Raw genomic sequence first — 13,358 nt, 5'->3', positions numbered from 1 at the left:
AAGACATCCCAGTTAGGCAAACCTTGACACCAAGTCACCGACTGAAACGTTAAGAGAGATACATGGCCATGGAGGTGGATTTTAAGCAACATCATACGGAGAAGAGAGAGAGGTGGAGAAGTCTAGGTTGTGTTTCACTGCAGCAGAGTAATTCATGTGGTTGTTGCCCTTCGCAGTAAGTCTATTTTTGTTTTAATTTCCTCCGATTGAATCTGGCTAACGCTTCAGCACTCCTTTGGTATCTTACTGAAGTACCAATTCTTAAAATGCTAGTAAGCTCATGAGGATATTGGCGAGTTCCACATTCAGAATAGATGTATATATAAAATTAATTTTTTTTAAATAAAGAAACGCACTAACTCTTTCCCACACCCTGGGCGGGATTCTCCCGTACCCGGCAGGGCGGGGGGGTCCCGGCGGGACGAAGTGGCGTGAATCCTCCGCACCTTCAGGGGCTAGGCCCGCCCAGTAGTGGTTGGCGCCCTGCTGGCCGGCGGGAAAGAGGTTTGGCGCCACGCCAACCGGCGGGGAAGGGCCTCCGCCGGCCGGCACATGCGCGGGAGCGCCAGCGCGTGCTGGCATCATCCCCGCGCATGCGCACATGGAGTCACTTCCACACCGGGAATGGCACATGACCACGGCCTCCGGTGCGGAAAGATAGAGTGCCCCCACGGCACAGGCCCGCCCGTGGATCGGTGGGCCCCGACCGTGGGCCAGGCCACTGTGGGGGCACCTCCCGGGGCCAGATCCCCCCGCGACCTCCCCGGAACCCGCCCGCGCCGCCAGGTCCCGCCAGTAAGGGACCAACTCCAATTTAACCCGGCGGGACCGGCATAGAACGGGCGGGACTTCGGCCCATCGCGGGCCGGAGAATTTGGGCGGTCCCGGGGCCCATTTTAGCCGCGCCGGACCCCGCCATTCTCCAAGGCGGGCAGCGCGACTCACGCCGGGCCGGTTTTTGGGTGGCGGGAGAATTGGGAGGACGGCGGGGGCGGGATTCACGCCGACCCCCGGCGATTCTCCCACCCGGCGGGGGGTCGGAGAATCCCGCCCCGCCTCTCCCACTTGCCAATCCGTCCACTCCTCACCTCTTCCCATCACCGCCGATTGCACTCCCCGACCCAGTTGGGAGAGAATTTGGAGAGACTAGTGAAGTTGGAATAGTTCTTCTTCGAACAGAGAAGGTTAAGGGGGAATTTAGTATGATGTGGAGATGCCGGCATTGGGCTGGGGTGGGCATAGTAAGAAGTCGTACAACACCAGGTTAAAGTCCAACAGGTTTGTTTGGAATCTCTAACTTTCATCAGGTCTTAGTATGGTACGTCCTCTCTTTAAGTCGCCCTGTTTTAAGTTGTTTTGATTTAAAGTCTATCACTTCATGAAGTGAGGATTCATGTTTCGCGTTGAGAGTTTATTTTGAACATTGGTTTAATGTTGCCTCGTGCGTCATGACCCAATTGGAGCTATTATGGAGCGTCCCCTTCTGTCAGCTGACCTTCCTGCTGGCCAACACAATTTTAAGCAAGGAGTTACTGCAGTAATGTTCAAAATCATGAAGGGTTTTGGTAGAGCAAATAAGGAGAAGGTGTTATCACCAGTGGCTGGATCACTAGAGGACGTGGATTGAAGTTAATTGGCAAATAAACTAGAGGGGTGATTTTTTTCAAAGTAGCCAGTTGTTACGATCTGGAATGGTCTGCCTGAAAGGGCAGTAAAAGCAGTTTCAATGATAAACGTCAAAAGGGAGTTGGATAAAAACTTCAATAGAAAAATGTTGCAGAGCTGTGGCGGAAGAGCAGGGGAATGGAACTAATCGAAAGTTCTTAACAGTTAGCAACGCCATGCTGTGCCAAACATCCTCCATCTCTGCCGTCAGGTTCAACAAAACACAGATTTCACACACACCAATTTCCAGCTAAGATTCCAAAACAGCGATTGGCAAAAGCTCGTTTGCATAATGTAAGGAACAATAATGAACTTGCCTCAGTTTATCGCTCTTTGCTGAAAGGTTTGTGAGGCTCATGAGGGCTTCATAGTTTTGTAGACCGTCGCACTCTGTGTTCAACAATCTGACCAGAGGCCTCACAACCTCATAGATCTGAAAGAACAAAACACATGCATTTTTTAAGTCAAACTTTACGCAGTTAAAAATATTTATTTACATGTCCAAAGTGTACGGTTATTTTTTTCAAATACTTACACATAACAGAACAGATGAAGCAGCCTTATGGGGCTCTGCTGTTTCTCTAAGGTAATTTACATGGAATGACTCCTATTCAGAAAATGTGCTTTCTGGGCATTTCAGGCCAGATTTTGCTCTCCATAACTAATGATAATATAATAACAATCTTTATTGGTGTCACCAGTAGGCTTACATCAACACTGCAATGAAGTTACAGTGAAAAGCCCCTAGTCGCCACATTCCGGCGCCTGTTCGGGTACACGGAGGGAGAATTCAGAATGTCCAATTCACCTAACAACATGTCTTTCGGGACTTGTGGGAGGAAACCGGAGCACCCGGAGGAAACCCACGCAGACACGGGGAGAACGTGCAGACTCCGCACAGACAGTGACCCAAGCGGGAATCAAACCCGGGACCCTGGAGCTGTGAAACAACAGTGCTAACCACTGTGCTACCGTGATAATGCCTGCCATTCATCACACTTACATTCTGCCATTAACGTTTTATGGAGTTTGGCACTGGGAATTACCGTGAGGCCATTATTCAAAAATCTCAGCACCTTCTAGGGTGCATCTCAAAGCTCATGTGAACAGGACAAGCAACATTGTATCCCCCCAATACATAAGACTGAATAATTGTTCATGAGCAGCACAGTCTAAACCATGAAGTGACAGTTATAATATTTAAATCCAACATCAAATCAGGTACAGAAAGCAAAATAAAGCGAGGGAAATAAAGATAGGATTTAAAGAGAGAGAGAAAAAGAAGTTAAAAAAAAACACATGAAGAAATTAAAGTTGAAGGAATGTCACTCCTCATTTGTTAAACTTAATTTTCAGTGCCAGAGAGTTTGCTTAGCTATAAATAAGCCATATCATTCCATTGGAGACTTCGAATGGACAAGTCTTAATTCTTCGTGACGAGTTCAGTGAGCATCTAGCAATCAAGTACAGCACCTCACACCATTCCACATCTTTGAATGTTAAGTCACTCAGTGAGTTACTAATATAGTGAAGCTTGTGGAGAAGTAAGAAAACTCAGACAGTAACTTCCTGATCTCCACGTTTATGTGCCGATGTGAAAATGTTGAAATACGCTCTTCGATTTACTCCTTAATAGAGATGAGAACTGAGAGTTTTAGGATTATTTCCATTGCTAAATTTGGCCCACTCTTTTGATAATACAATTCTCACAGTGGTTCTGTGTGAACACAATTTACCTGTCAGCTACAATGGCCTTCATGGAGATAATCTTGATCAAGCATGTTTGCCCTTGTGGCTCTGTCTAAATGCCCCAGTAATGTTCCAATTAGGAGGCAGAGAGACAGAGAGAGAGGGCGAGACAGACAGAGGCAGAGAGAGAAAGAGAAAGAGGCAGAGAGAGAGAGCGAGAGAGAGAGAGGCAGAGAGAGAGAGAGACAGACAGAAACAGAGACAGAGCGAGATAAATGGTGCTCTGTTTAGTTTTACCTATCATGGTGCAGTAGCTCATTAACCAGATGCAAACATCTGCTTGAACTGCCTGAAATAACACGACCATTATGTGGTACAAGTGACACCTGTGGCATCGACAACTGTGGTCATGCAAACTGGTCAGTTGTTTAATAATGGGTTAAGAGACATTCCAATTAGTTATCTCATTTATGTTAAGTATCCAATAATTGACACTGATATATAAAGTGGCTTCAGGTGGCCTTTGTGTTGGGTGGTATGATGTTAGAGTTTTGTGCAGAGTGTGTTGAAGTGAAATAAAGGTGTTCGTGAAAAGGAGCAGAACTTTTGGCTCTTTATACAACAGCAGCTAAACATCTAACAAATGGTAGCAGAGGATGGTTGCTGTGCAAATGCGAAGGGTTGAAAGATACAACGTTTACAGACGAAACCAAGGAGTGAGTGAGAAAACCCCCCAAAGATAAATGGCTGAACCTAGGATAAAGATGGCCGGATATGACTACCTCACCCTTATTTTCTGAAAGGGGATCGTACAACCAATGGAGAAGTGCAGTAGTTATGTGGACTAAGGTAACTGCCTTGGGAAAGAGAAAACAAGGTATGGCATTGGCTCTTTCTCTACCGTATGACAGTAAAATCCAGAGCAAAGTGTTTTCTGAGCTGGAATTGGAAGAGTTAGACTCAAGAAGGTCTGGAGACTTTATTACATTAAATGGATATGATTTATAAGAAGGATGACTTGTTAAGTGCGTATGAAGTATGGTCGGATTTTGATAGATTCTGGAAAATAGAGGATTTCTCCATTGAAGACTACATAATGGAATTTGGCAGACTATATAAAAGGCTGCAGAAACACAACCTGGAATTTCCACAGTCTGTGTGGGCCTTTAAATTACTTGACTGTGCTAGAGTGAGCAACATGGATAGGCTGCTGGTTTTGACAGGAGTTCAGTTTGCTGATAGGATATCTTAATCGATCAGATGACAGAAGCTTTAAAAAAGGTTTCTGGGGAAACATTTGATTCCGATGGCTCTGATGACCCCAAATAGGTCAGCCTGCAATAAAGCAGAATATGGAAGATACACTACTAACTGGTACGGCTACGAAAAGGTCCCAAGACTATAGAAGGAGCGAGACCCGGAAATTATGAAGACAGAAACCCAGTTAGAACCTACAATAGGAAGATGAACCCCAGAAATGCACGGGGTATGATAAATCAATGTTTTCGATGTGACTCTCAATACCATTATGTGTTCAACTGTCCAACTCGTTACAATAGAGTGTTTGAAGCGACACATGACACGGAAGAGTCAGAAGAGGAAAAAGATAGTGACCAGAAAGAAGGCATTGTCCTATTAACAAGCAGTTTTAAGCCAGTAATGAGGGTGTTGGTTGCAGAATCCTTCAATTGTACTGTATTGGACAGTAGCTGCACATCTACTGTGTGTGGAATTGACTGGTTAAAATGTTACCTGGACTCACCCCAGGGGAATTTCTTGAGATATATGCAGGTGAGGGCGTTTACTAGACAACAGGTGAGGGAATTTCCGCAGCTCCCGACACAGGGGATACAGGACAGGGTGCTTTTAGGGGTGTGGGTTGGAGAGGGCAAGGTGTCAGAGATTTATAGAGAGATGAGGGAAGAGGGAGAGGAGTCGGTGGGCGAACTAAAAAGAAAGTGGGAAGAAGAATTAGGGGAGGAGATAGAGGAGGGTATGTGGGCTGATGCCCTAAGCAGGGTAAATTCCTCTTCCTCATGCGCCAGGCTTAGCCTGATTCAATTTAAGGTGCTACATAGAGCACACATAACGGGAGCAAGATTGAGCAGGTTCTTTGGAGTGGAGGACAAATGTGGGAGGTGTGGCGGGAGCCCGGCAAACCACGCACATATGTTTTGGGCGTGCCCGGCACTGGAAGGGTATTGGAAGGGAGTGACGGGAGTGATTTCGCAGGTGATGAAGGCCCGGGTCAAACCAGGCTGGGGGTTAGCTCTATTTGGAGTTGCGGAAGAGCCAGGAGTGCAGGAGGCGAAAGAGGCCGATGTCGTGGCCTTTGCGTCCCTCGTAGCCTGGCGCAGGATCCTACTCATGTGGAAGGAGGCGAAACCCCCCGGACTGGAGGCCTGGGTAAACGATATGGCGGGGTTCATTAAACTGGAGCAGATAAAGTTTGCCCTGAGAGGATCGGCTCAAGGGTTCACCAGGCGGTGGCAGCAATTTCTCGACTACCTAGGGGAACGTTAGAGGGAAGACGGATGACCAGCAGCAGCAACCCAGGGGGGAGGGGGGGAGGCAGTTGAGTATAGGTCAATAGAGTACGAGGTTTTGTTACTTGTATATTATTACTACTATTATTATTATTGTTAAAAAGTTTTAAAATTTCTGTTTTGTTACTGTTATCGTTTCGCTTGTTTTGTAAGCGGGAAAAATGTTGCTCAGGGAAAAAAATTTCAATAAAATATATATTTTTTTTAAAAATGTTACCTGGACTCCTTGAATGCTGAAAATCGTAACAAGGTTAAGGAATTTGAAAGTTCCACAAGTTTCAGGTTTGGGGATGATACTACTCTGAAGTCGCTGAAAAGAGTGGTGATCCCTTGCAATATTGCCAGAGTGAATCATTTCATTAGCACGGATGTTGTATCAAGTGAGATACCTTTGCTTCTGAGCAGACCGTTGATGAAGAAAGCACACATGAAACTGGATATGGAACAGGATAAGGCAACAGTTTTTGGAAAGACGGTGGACGTACAATTTACACAGTCGGGCCACTATTGTATTCCATTACTGACAAATAATATTTCAAGTAGAGTTGTTAAGGCTATGTTAATGGCAGTTGAAAATGGGACTTTAGCTGATAAAAAGCTTGTGGTATTAAAACTGCATCGGCAATTTGCACATCCGTCTCCTCGGAGGCTGAAAATTTTATTAAAGGTTGCAGGGGTAAGGGATGAAGACTATATTAAACTGATAGAATAGGTTAGTGATCACTGTGAAGTTTGTAGGAAGTACAGAAGTACACCAGCACGGCTGATAGTAACCCTACCTTTGGCCAGGGATTTTAACAACATTGTGGCCATGGACCTTAAGATTTGGGATAAAGCCAATAATGTATTTATTTAGCATTTTGTAGATTTAGCAACCAGATTTAGTCAATGAACAATTGTACGAATTAAAGAAAAGAAAGTAATTCTGGATCAAATCGTGGAAAAATGGATAGGGACAGGAATGGGCCCACCGGCAAAATTCCTTACGGACAATGGGGGACAATTTGCTAATGATGAGCTTAGGGATATGTGTGTAAACGTGAATATCACAGCCGTTATGAATACGGCTGCTGAAAGCCCATTTAGTAATGGTGTCCACAAAAGAAACCATACTATAATCGATGACATGCTCCGGAAAACTTTGGCAGATAGACCAAATTGCAGGCTAAATTCAGCTTTAGCATGGGCGGTACATGCAAAGAATTCATTGCAGATGGTTGGGGGCTATAGTCCCTATCAATTAGTGTTTGGAAGAAATCCTAAAATTCTGTCCATTTTGGATGACCGACCTCCAGCTTGGGAAGGGACTACAATTAGCTCTGCCTTTGCTGAGCATTTAAATGCATTACATAGCAGTAGAAAAGCCTTTTTGGAAGCAGAAGTCTCTGAAAGTATTCACAGAGCTTTAAGGCATAATGTACGGCCATCAAATACCTTTTTTCAGCAAGGAGACACTATAAGAGAGACAATTTTAATGAATGGAAAGGCCCAGGGAAGATCATAGGCATCGATGGCAAAACAATTATTTTGCAACATGGCAATCAAACTGTTAGGGTACATTCATCAAGGATAATGGGTACAGATTACAAATTTTCAAATTTAGACAGAGTAGACGGACATGACATGGAACCAGGGTCATCTGTACGCACATGTTACAGAACTATGAGGACCAGTTAACTGAGATAGATAGGGTTTCTGTGGAGTAACACAATACTTCTGGTGAATTAGAACAGGCCATTTTTCCGAAAGGGCAACTACCAAAAGTTGGTACAAAAGTGACATACTTGCTTGAAGGGTCTAGTCAATGGAAGGATGCCACTGTTATTCGCAGAGCAGGGAAGGCCACTGGAAAGTATAAACATTGGTTGAATGTACAGCATTCAGGGGAGGGAGTCAAGACAATGGATTGGGAACACAAAGTTCAAAAATGGAGGGCACAGAAAAGCATTGCCAGTTCAGATAGCACATTGGATAGTGAACAGGTCCGCAGGAAAAGGTCGAGAACTATTGAAAGGACATCCCACAGCAGAAGGGAAAGATCAAGCAGTAGCAGTACAGAAAGAGAAACCAGGCTGGAGAGGGGACGTAGTTTATCAAGGTCTCAGAACATGAGTAAAACTACGAATACTAATAGGAGTAGAAGCCCACATGCACGTGAGATTTTGGTGGCTTCCAATAAATTAGATGAAAAAGTTATCAAAGATGCCAAACAGCAAGAACTGCATAGTTGGAGTGAATTTGGGGTATCCACGGAAGTACCGGATAGGGGACAAAGAGCTCTATCCCACAGATGGATTTGCACGGAAAAGATTCTTCCGGATGGAACTTATAAGGCAAAGGCCAGGCTTGTGGCAATGGGATTTGAAGAAAACTTAGAAGATCAGGATTTAAGGGTAGATTCACCTACGGCAGGAAAGGTTATTTTAAAGATCTTCTTGTCTCTATTAGCCACAAAGGCATGGGAATGCAAATCTATAGATATAAAAGCTGCCTTCTTGCAGGGGCATCAGGAGAGACATTTTTCTCCCATCTCCTAAAGATGCAGCTAACACAGAAGGGGTACTCTGGAAGTTGAACGAATGTGTGTATGGATTAAATGATGTTTCTAGAGTCTGGTATTTTTCGGTAAGGTCAGTTTTGTTAAAGTTAGGCTGTTGCCAGTTGAAAGTAGATCCGACAATGTTTTACTGGCACTATAAAGGAAATCTTTCTGGCATTTTTATGATGCATGTTGATGATTTTTTTGTGGGGTGGGACTAGTGATTTTGAAGCTATTGTAATCTCTGGTTTGAGGAAAGAATTCCGGGTTGGAAGTCAGGCTTCCGGTGCATTTAAATATATTGGACTGGAAATCGGACAGACTAAGTTAGGTGCAACTTTAAGTCAGCAATCTAATTTGGAAAGCATCAGCCCAATAGCAATTAGTCGTGGCCAGGTTTCACAAAAAGATGCAATGGTTTCAAAGATGGAAAAAGAGCAACTGCGAAGTTTAATTGGGCAACTGAATTGGGTAGACAGACTAGACCGGACGTGAGTTTTGATGACTTAGAGTTGAGTACAAAAATGAATGATCCCAAAGTGGAAGACATAGTAAGAGCAAATAAAGCAATGGCCAAACTAAAAATGCAGGAGTGTGTTTTGAGGTTCCCGGTTTTAGGTGACCGTAGGCACTTGAAACTCATAGTTTATAGTGATGCGTCCTATGCAAATTTATGTGATGGGGTTTCAAGCACAGATGGGGTTTTGGAGAACAATGGTAAATGTTGCCCTCTTGTGTGAGAAACAAAGAAACTAAGGAGAGTGGTCAAAAGCACTTTGGCTGCTGAGTCGTTAAGCCTTGTAGAGGCGGTGGATATGGCCTTTTATATATCTCAGATATTGACAGAAATTTTGGGATTAGGGGATTTGGGTAATATACCTATTGATTGTCACATTGGCAATAAATTCCTGTGGGAAAATGTGCACTCAACAAAAAGTGTCAATGAAAAAAGCTTACGGATAGACATCGCAAGTTTGAAGCAGATGTTGGACAGAGGGGAAATAGCAAAAATTAAATGGGCCAATTGTAGCTATCAATTGTCAGACTGTTTTACAAAAAGAGGGGATGGTTCACATAAACGTTTGGATATTGTTAATGAAGGGCATCTGTTTCTGTGGGTGTTTTTTTTTCTTAAACAAAAAAAAAATGAAAAAAAGAAGGGGGTAAATTGCGTGTGTGTTTCTGAGTTTCTTGAAATTTTGTTTTCACCTAATTATTTTTTTCCTCCAAGGAAGGGGAGACTGTTATGTAATGGGTTCAGAGACATTCTAATGAGTTGTCTCATTTATGTTAAGTATCCAATAATTGACACTGATATGTAAAGGGGTTTTGTGCTGAATCGGCTGAAGTGAAATAAAGGTGTTGGTGAAAAGGAGCAGAACTTCTGTCTCTTTATACAACAGCAGCTAAACGTCTAACATCAGTGTCAATCCCCCAATGCACGAAACCGCCTGGAATGGTACATCTGGTGGAGGCTGCATTTAGAGAAATGGTTTACATGTTGGCCTACTTTCTCTCCTGAAGTCCCCTCTCCTTCATGAAGTAACGCCAGGACCCAAGAACCAACAGATGTGCAGGCCACTTTCCAGAATGATACCCTAGGACATTGACCTAATTATTTTGAGTGTAGAAACTATAGCTTCTCAGAACTGTGCAGCTGTTTATGTGTGCCTCAAGGCTGGAAAACAAACTCATCCTTTTAATTGTATTAATTACATTGCGATCGTCTCAAAGAAGAGCCCCTTCTGTGACAGGGAACTCGAGAAAGCAAAGGACTAATTTGCCAAAAAACAGCAACAAGCCGACCCCACTGTGTTAAAAACTAACAACAATCTGTGAACCTACTGTGAAACAAGACTTTCAAAGGATTCACCCCGGGGCTGCCCTCCTTTTCAAAGTTTGTTCAGCTTAAAAAGACTTCCATTAATTGCAAACAGCTTCTAGCATTACCAAGTACCAATGAGAATACCTTCCCACCGAGTCAGGCTCTTAATGTGTACGGGAAAAAATTAACATGACCGTAGTTACAAACTTCACGTTTGGATTTTCAATTGTCTGATAAACAGAGTCATAGGGTGCGATTTAACCAAAACGACTCTGAGTATGGTAGGGAGCGGGAACTGTCACGAGCTCCCCGGCGCTCGACCTGGCAAGGCCATTACCGCGATAAAATGTTAATTGGTCCACTTATCGAGGCCCCGTGGGATTCACGCTGCAAATGATGGTTCAACGCTGATTTGCCGGGGCCGCACTCGCCAGCCCCTTGCTAACAAGTGACAGCAGCACTTAAACCACTCCTGCACAGACAACCCCGCTCTGCTCACAGCCATGTCACCACAGAGACCAGCCCCATGCTTTGGCGATGCCGACCTCAGATGACTGTTAGACGCTGTGGAGGCCAGACGGGATACCCTGTTCCTCCGGAGGTCCAGGAGGGTCAGCCACAGGATAGCTGCCGCCTCCCGGGAGGAAGAGGCAGCGGGCGTCACCTCAGGGAGTGTGACCAGGAGGACCGACAGGTCAACCACCTGCCGACCGGGCCTCTCGGGTGAGTTTGCCCCGGATACCCGACTCCCACCCACCATACTCCCCCTCTCCCAAATTCCCTCCCGCAACCCCCCAAGTCCCTCACACCGTGCTGAACAACGCGTGTGGCTAAGGATACCCCCTCTGTGTTCCTACAGGAGGCGGGAGCGGGCAGAGAGGGTGGTGGGGTGCTGGACATCACAGTCCACACCCCCTATGAGGAAGGGGACCTGAAAGTCACGGGGATGGGTGAGGGCCGAGCGGTGACCATCGTGGAGGTTGACGTACGGCGCAGAGGTGAGGATCCAATGGCCCCCACTCAGATGACCTGTCACTCGTGAATTGTTATTGCCATACACACTGACCCATCCCTCCCACTGACTACATGTCCATTCTCCCGCAGGTCCTTCAGCCGACGATGCCGGCCAATCCGGTTTACCCGGAACTGACGCAGACGTTAGGGTGTGGCCGTGATATTCAGCCAGGGATGGCAGCGACCCTCCAGCAGGTCCGTAGCCGATTGGAGGAGTCCCAGAGGCTACGGGCACAGGAGATGTCGCCGGCAATGCGTGGCACCGAGGCCAACACTGCTGGGGTGACGACCGCAGTGGAGAGCCTGGTGCACGACATTGGCACCATGAGAGGAGGTGACCAAGGCGTGGTGCAGTCGGTGACGGCCATGGTTGAGCGCTTCGACAGCATAGCAGACTCACTGGGGGACGTCACCCAGTACCAGGTGGGCAGAGCCGAGACGCTGCGGAGCATGTCCTGGTCACTGGGGGACGTGTCCCAGTCACTGAGGGGGCATCGCCAAGGGAGTCAACACTGTGTTGTGGACATCAGGGAGCCACCAGGACTGGCAGAGCCACATGACACAGGGGCAGCTGCCCCTCCATCCCGAGGTACACCCCAGGGTCCTATGGGCACCGACTGTGAGGCGGGAGCGCAGGGTGTCAACCCGGTGCCATCCTACGGAGTGGCGACAGCGGCCGCCAGCTCCCCCGAGTTCTACCTCACTGACAACAGTGCATCTCGCAATCAGCACCCAGTACGGTGCCGCAGGGCAGGGCATGTGCTGCCGGCTACTTGCGCCAGGGCCCTCTGGCCCCAGAGACCCCAGAGAACGCCTGCCAGGCGCATCGAAGGCCAAGGGACAGGGTAGGCAGCTGGCTGCCTCCACCTCTGATGTGCACCCTGGGAACACACCTAGATGTAATGGTAGAGCTAGGAGGGCCAAGCACATGGGGTATGGTGGGGGGAGGGGGGGGGGGAGGGAAGTGGGGTGTAAGTGTCGTGAGGGTAAAGGGGGTTGCGGGGAGAAAGGTGGGGGGGTCTGGGAGCGGTGGGGTGAGTGGGGCGGCAACATCGGGAGACTGGGGCAGTAGGGGGCACTTTTGTTCACCATTAAATTCTGTTGGCCTCGATCAGTATGACTCTGGCACTTAGTTCTGCAATGCAGGCTGAGCACCGATCCAGTGCCCATCTCCCTGGTCATGGGGGTCCTGGGCACCACCCTTGCACACCACATGAAGGTGATGGGTGTGAGTGAGCACTCAGCAGACAGGCAGGAGTCAGGCTGTGGCATTGAATGAGGAGTTCCAGCGATCAGCTCTCTGCGGGTTATCATCCTGCCTGTGTGGGTTTCCTCCGGGTGCTCCGGTTTCCTCCCACAGTCGAAAGATGTGCAGGTTAGGTGGATTGGCCATGATAAATTGCGCCTTAATGTCCAAAGGTTAGGTGGGGTTGCTGGGTTACGGGGATAGGGTGGAGGTGTGGGTTTAGGTAGGGTGCTCTTTCCAAGGGCCAGTGTCGACTCGATGGGCCGAATGGCCTCCTTCTGCACTGTAAATTCTATGAAAACAAATGTATGGACTCCAGATGTTCCTGTCTGTTTCAGAGAGTAGCCACAGAAAATAGAGGCCCAGAGTTTCACCATCAAACTCTGGGCCTCTCTTTCCCAGAGGCATCATATCCAGTTGTGTATTCCCGTCACAGTTTAGTCACATTCAAAGTTAATTTCTTTCAGAAGAATGGACTGTATTTTGAATTGCGTTGGATGCTGCCTTTTAATAACACAGACAAAAACAATCTATCGACTCTGCTCGTCTCAATTCCATGCAGCGATATAACCAATCAATGGTGTTTGTGTGAAAAAGCAATCAAGCTTTTTATAAAAGTCCTTTAAGGGTAAAGTATTGAACTACCAGGGCTACCAATCAAAATCATTATGAAATAATTCCTATTCGTGTATTATTGGCTGTATTTTCAATTCCGGCCTTGTATCTGACTGAGAAATGGTAACAGATATTTACATTGATTCAGTACTTTCAATGTATCCATGCTCATCCGATGCATAAAAGTATAAACTGAATGAAGCTACAGCATGAAATGAA

General features: G+C 46.5%; 1 protein-coding gene across 4 annotated transcripts in view; it reads right to left on the bottom strand.

The window, feature by feature from the left end:
• Window positions 1-13,358, bottom strand: part of unc45b (unc-45 myosin chaperone B) — a 152,415-nt gene that overhangs the window by 10,168 nt on the left and 128,889 nt on the right. For all 4 annotated transcript variants that reach the window (XM_072517424.1, XM_072517421.1, XM_072517423.1 and 1 more), the window contains exon 17: window positions 1,983-2,098. In XM_072517424.1, the coding sequence (XP_072373525.1) occupies window positions 1,983-2,098 (116 nt within the window). The remainder of the gene's footprint in view (window positions 1-1,982; window positions 2,099-13,358) is intronic.

Source organism: Scyliorhinus torazame, chromosome 9, assembly GCF_047496885.1.
Source record: "Scyliorhinus torazame isolate Kashiwa2021f chromosome 9, sScyTor2.1, whole genome shotgun sequence".
Lineage (NCBI taxonomy): Eukaryota > Metazoa > Chordata > Chondrichthyes > Carcharhiniformes > Scyliorhinidae > Scyliorhinus > Scyliorhinus torazame.
The sequence above is the reverse complement of the archived record's forward strand: the minus strand, read 5'-3'. Positions and strand labels throughout refer to the sequence as shown.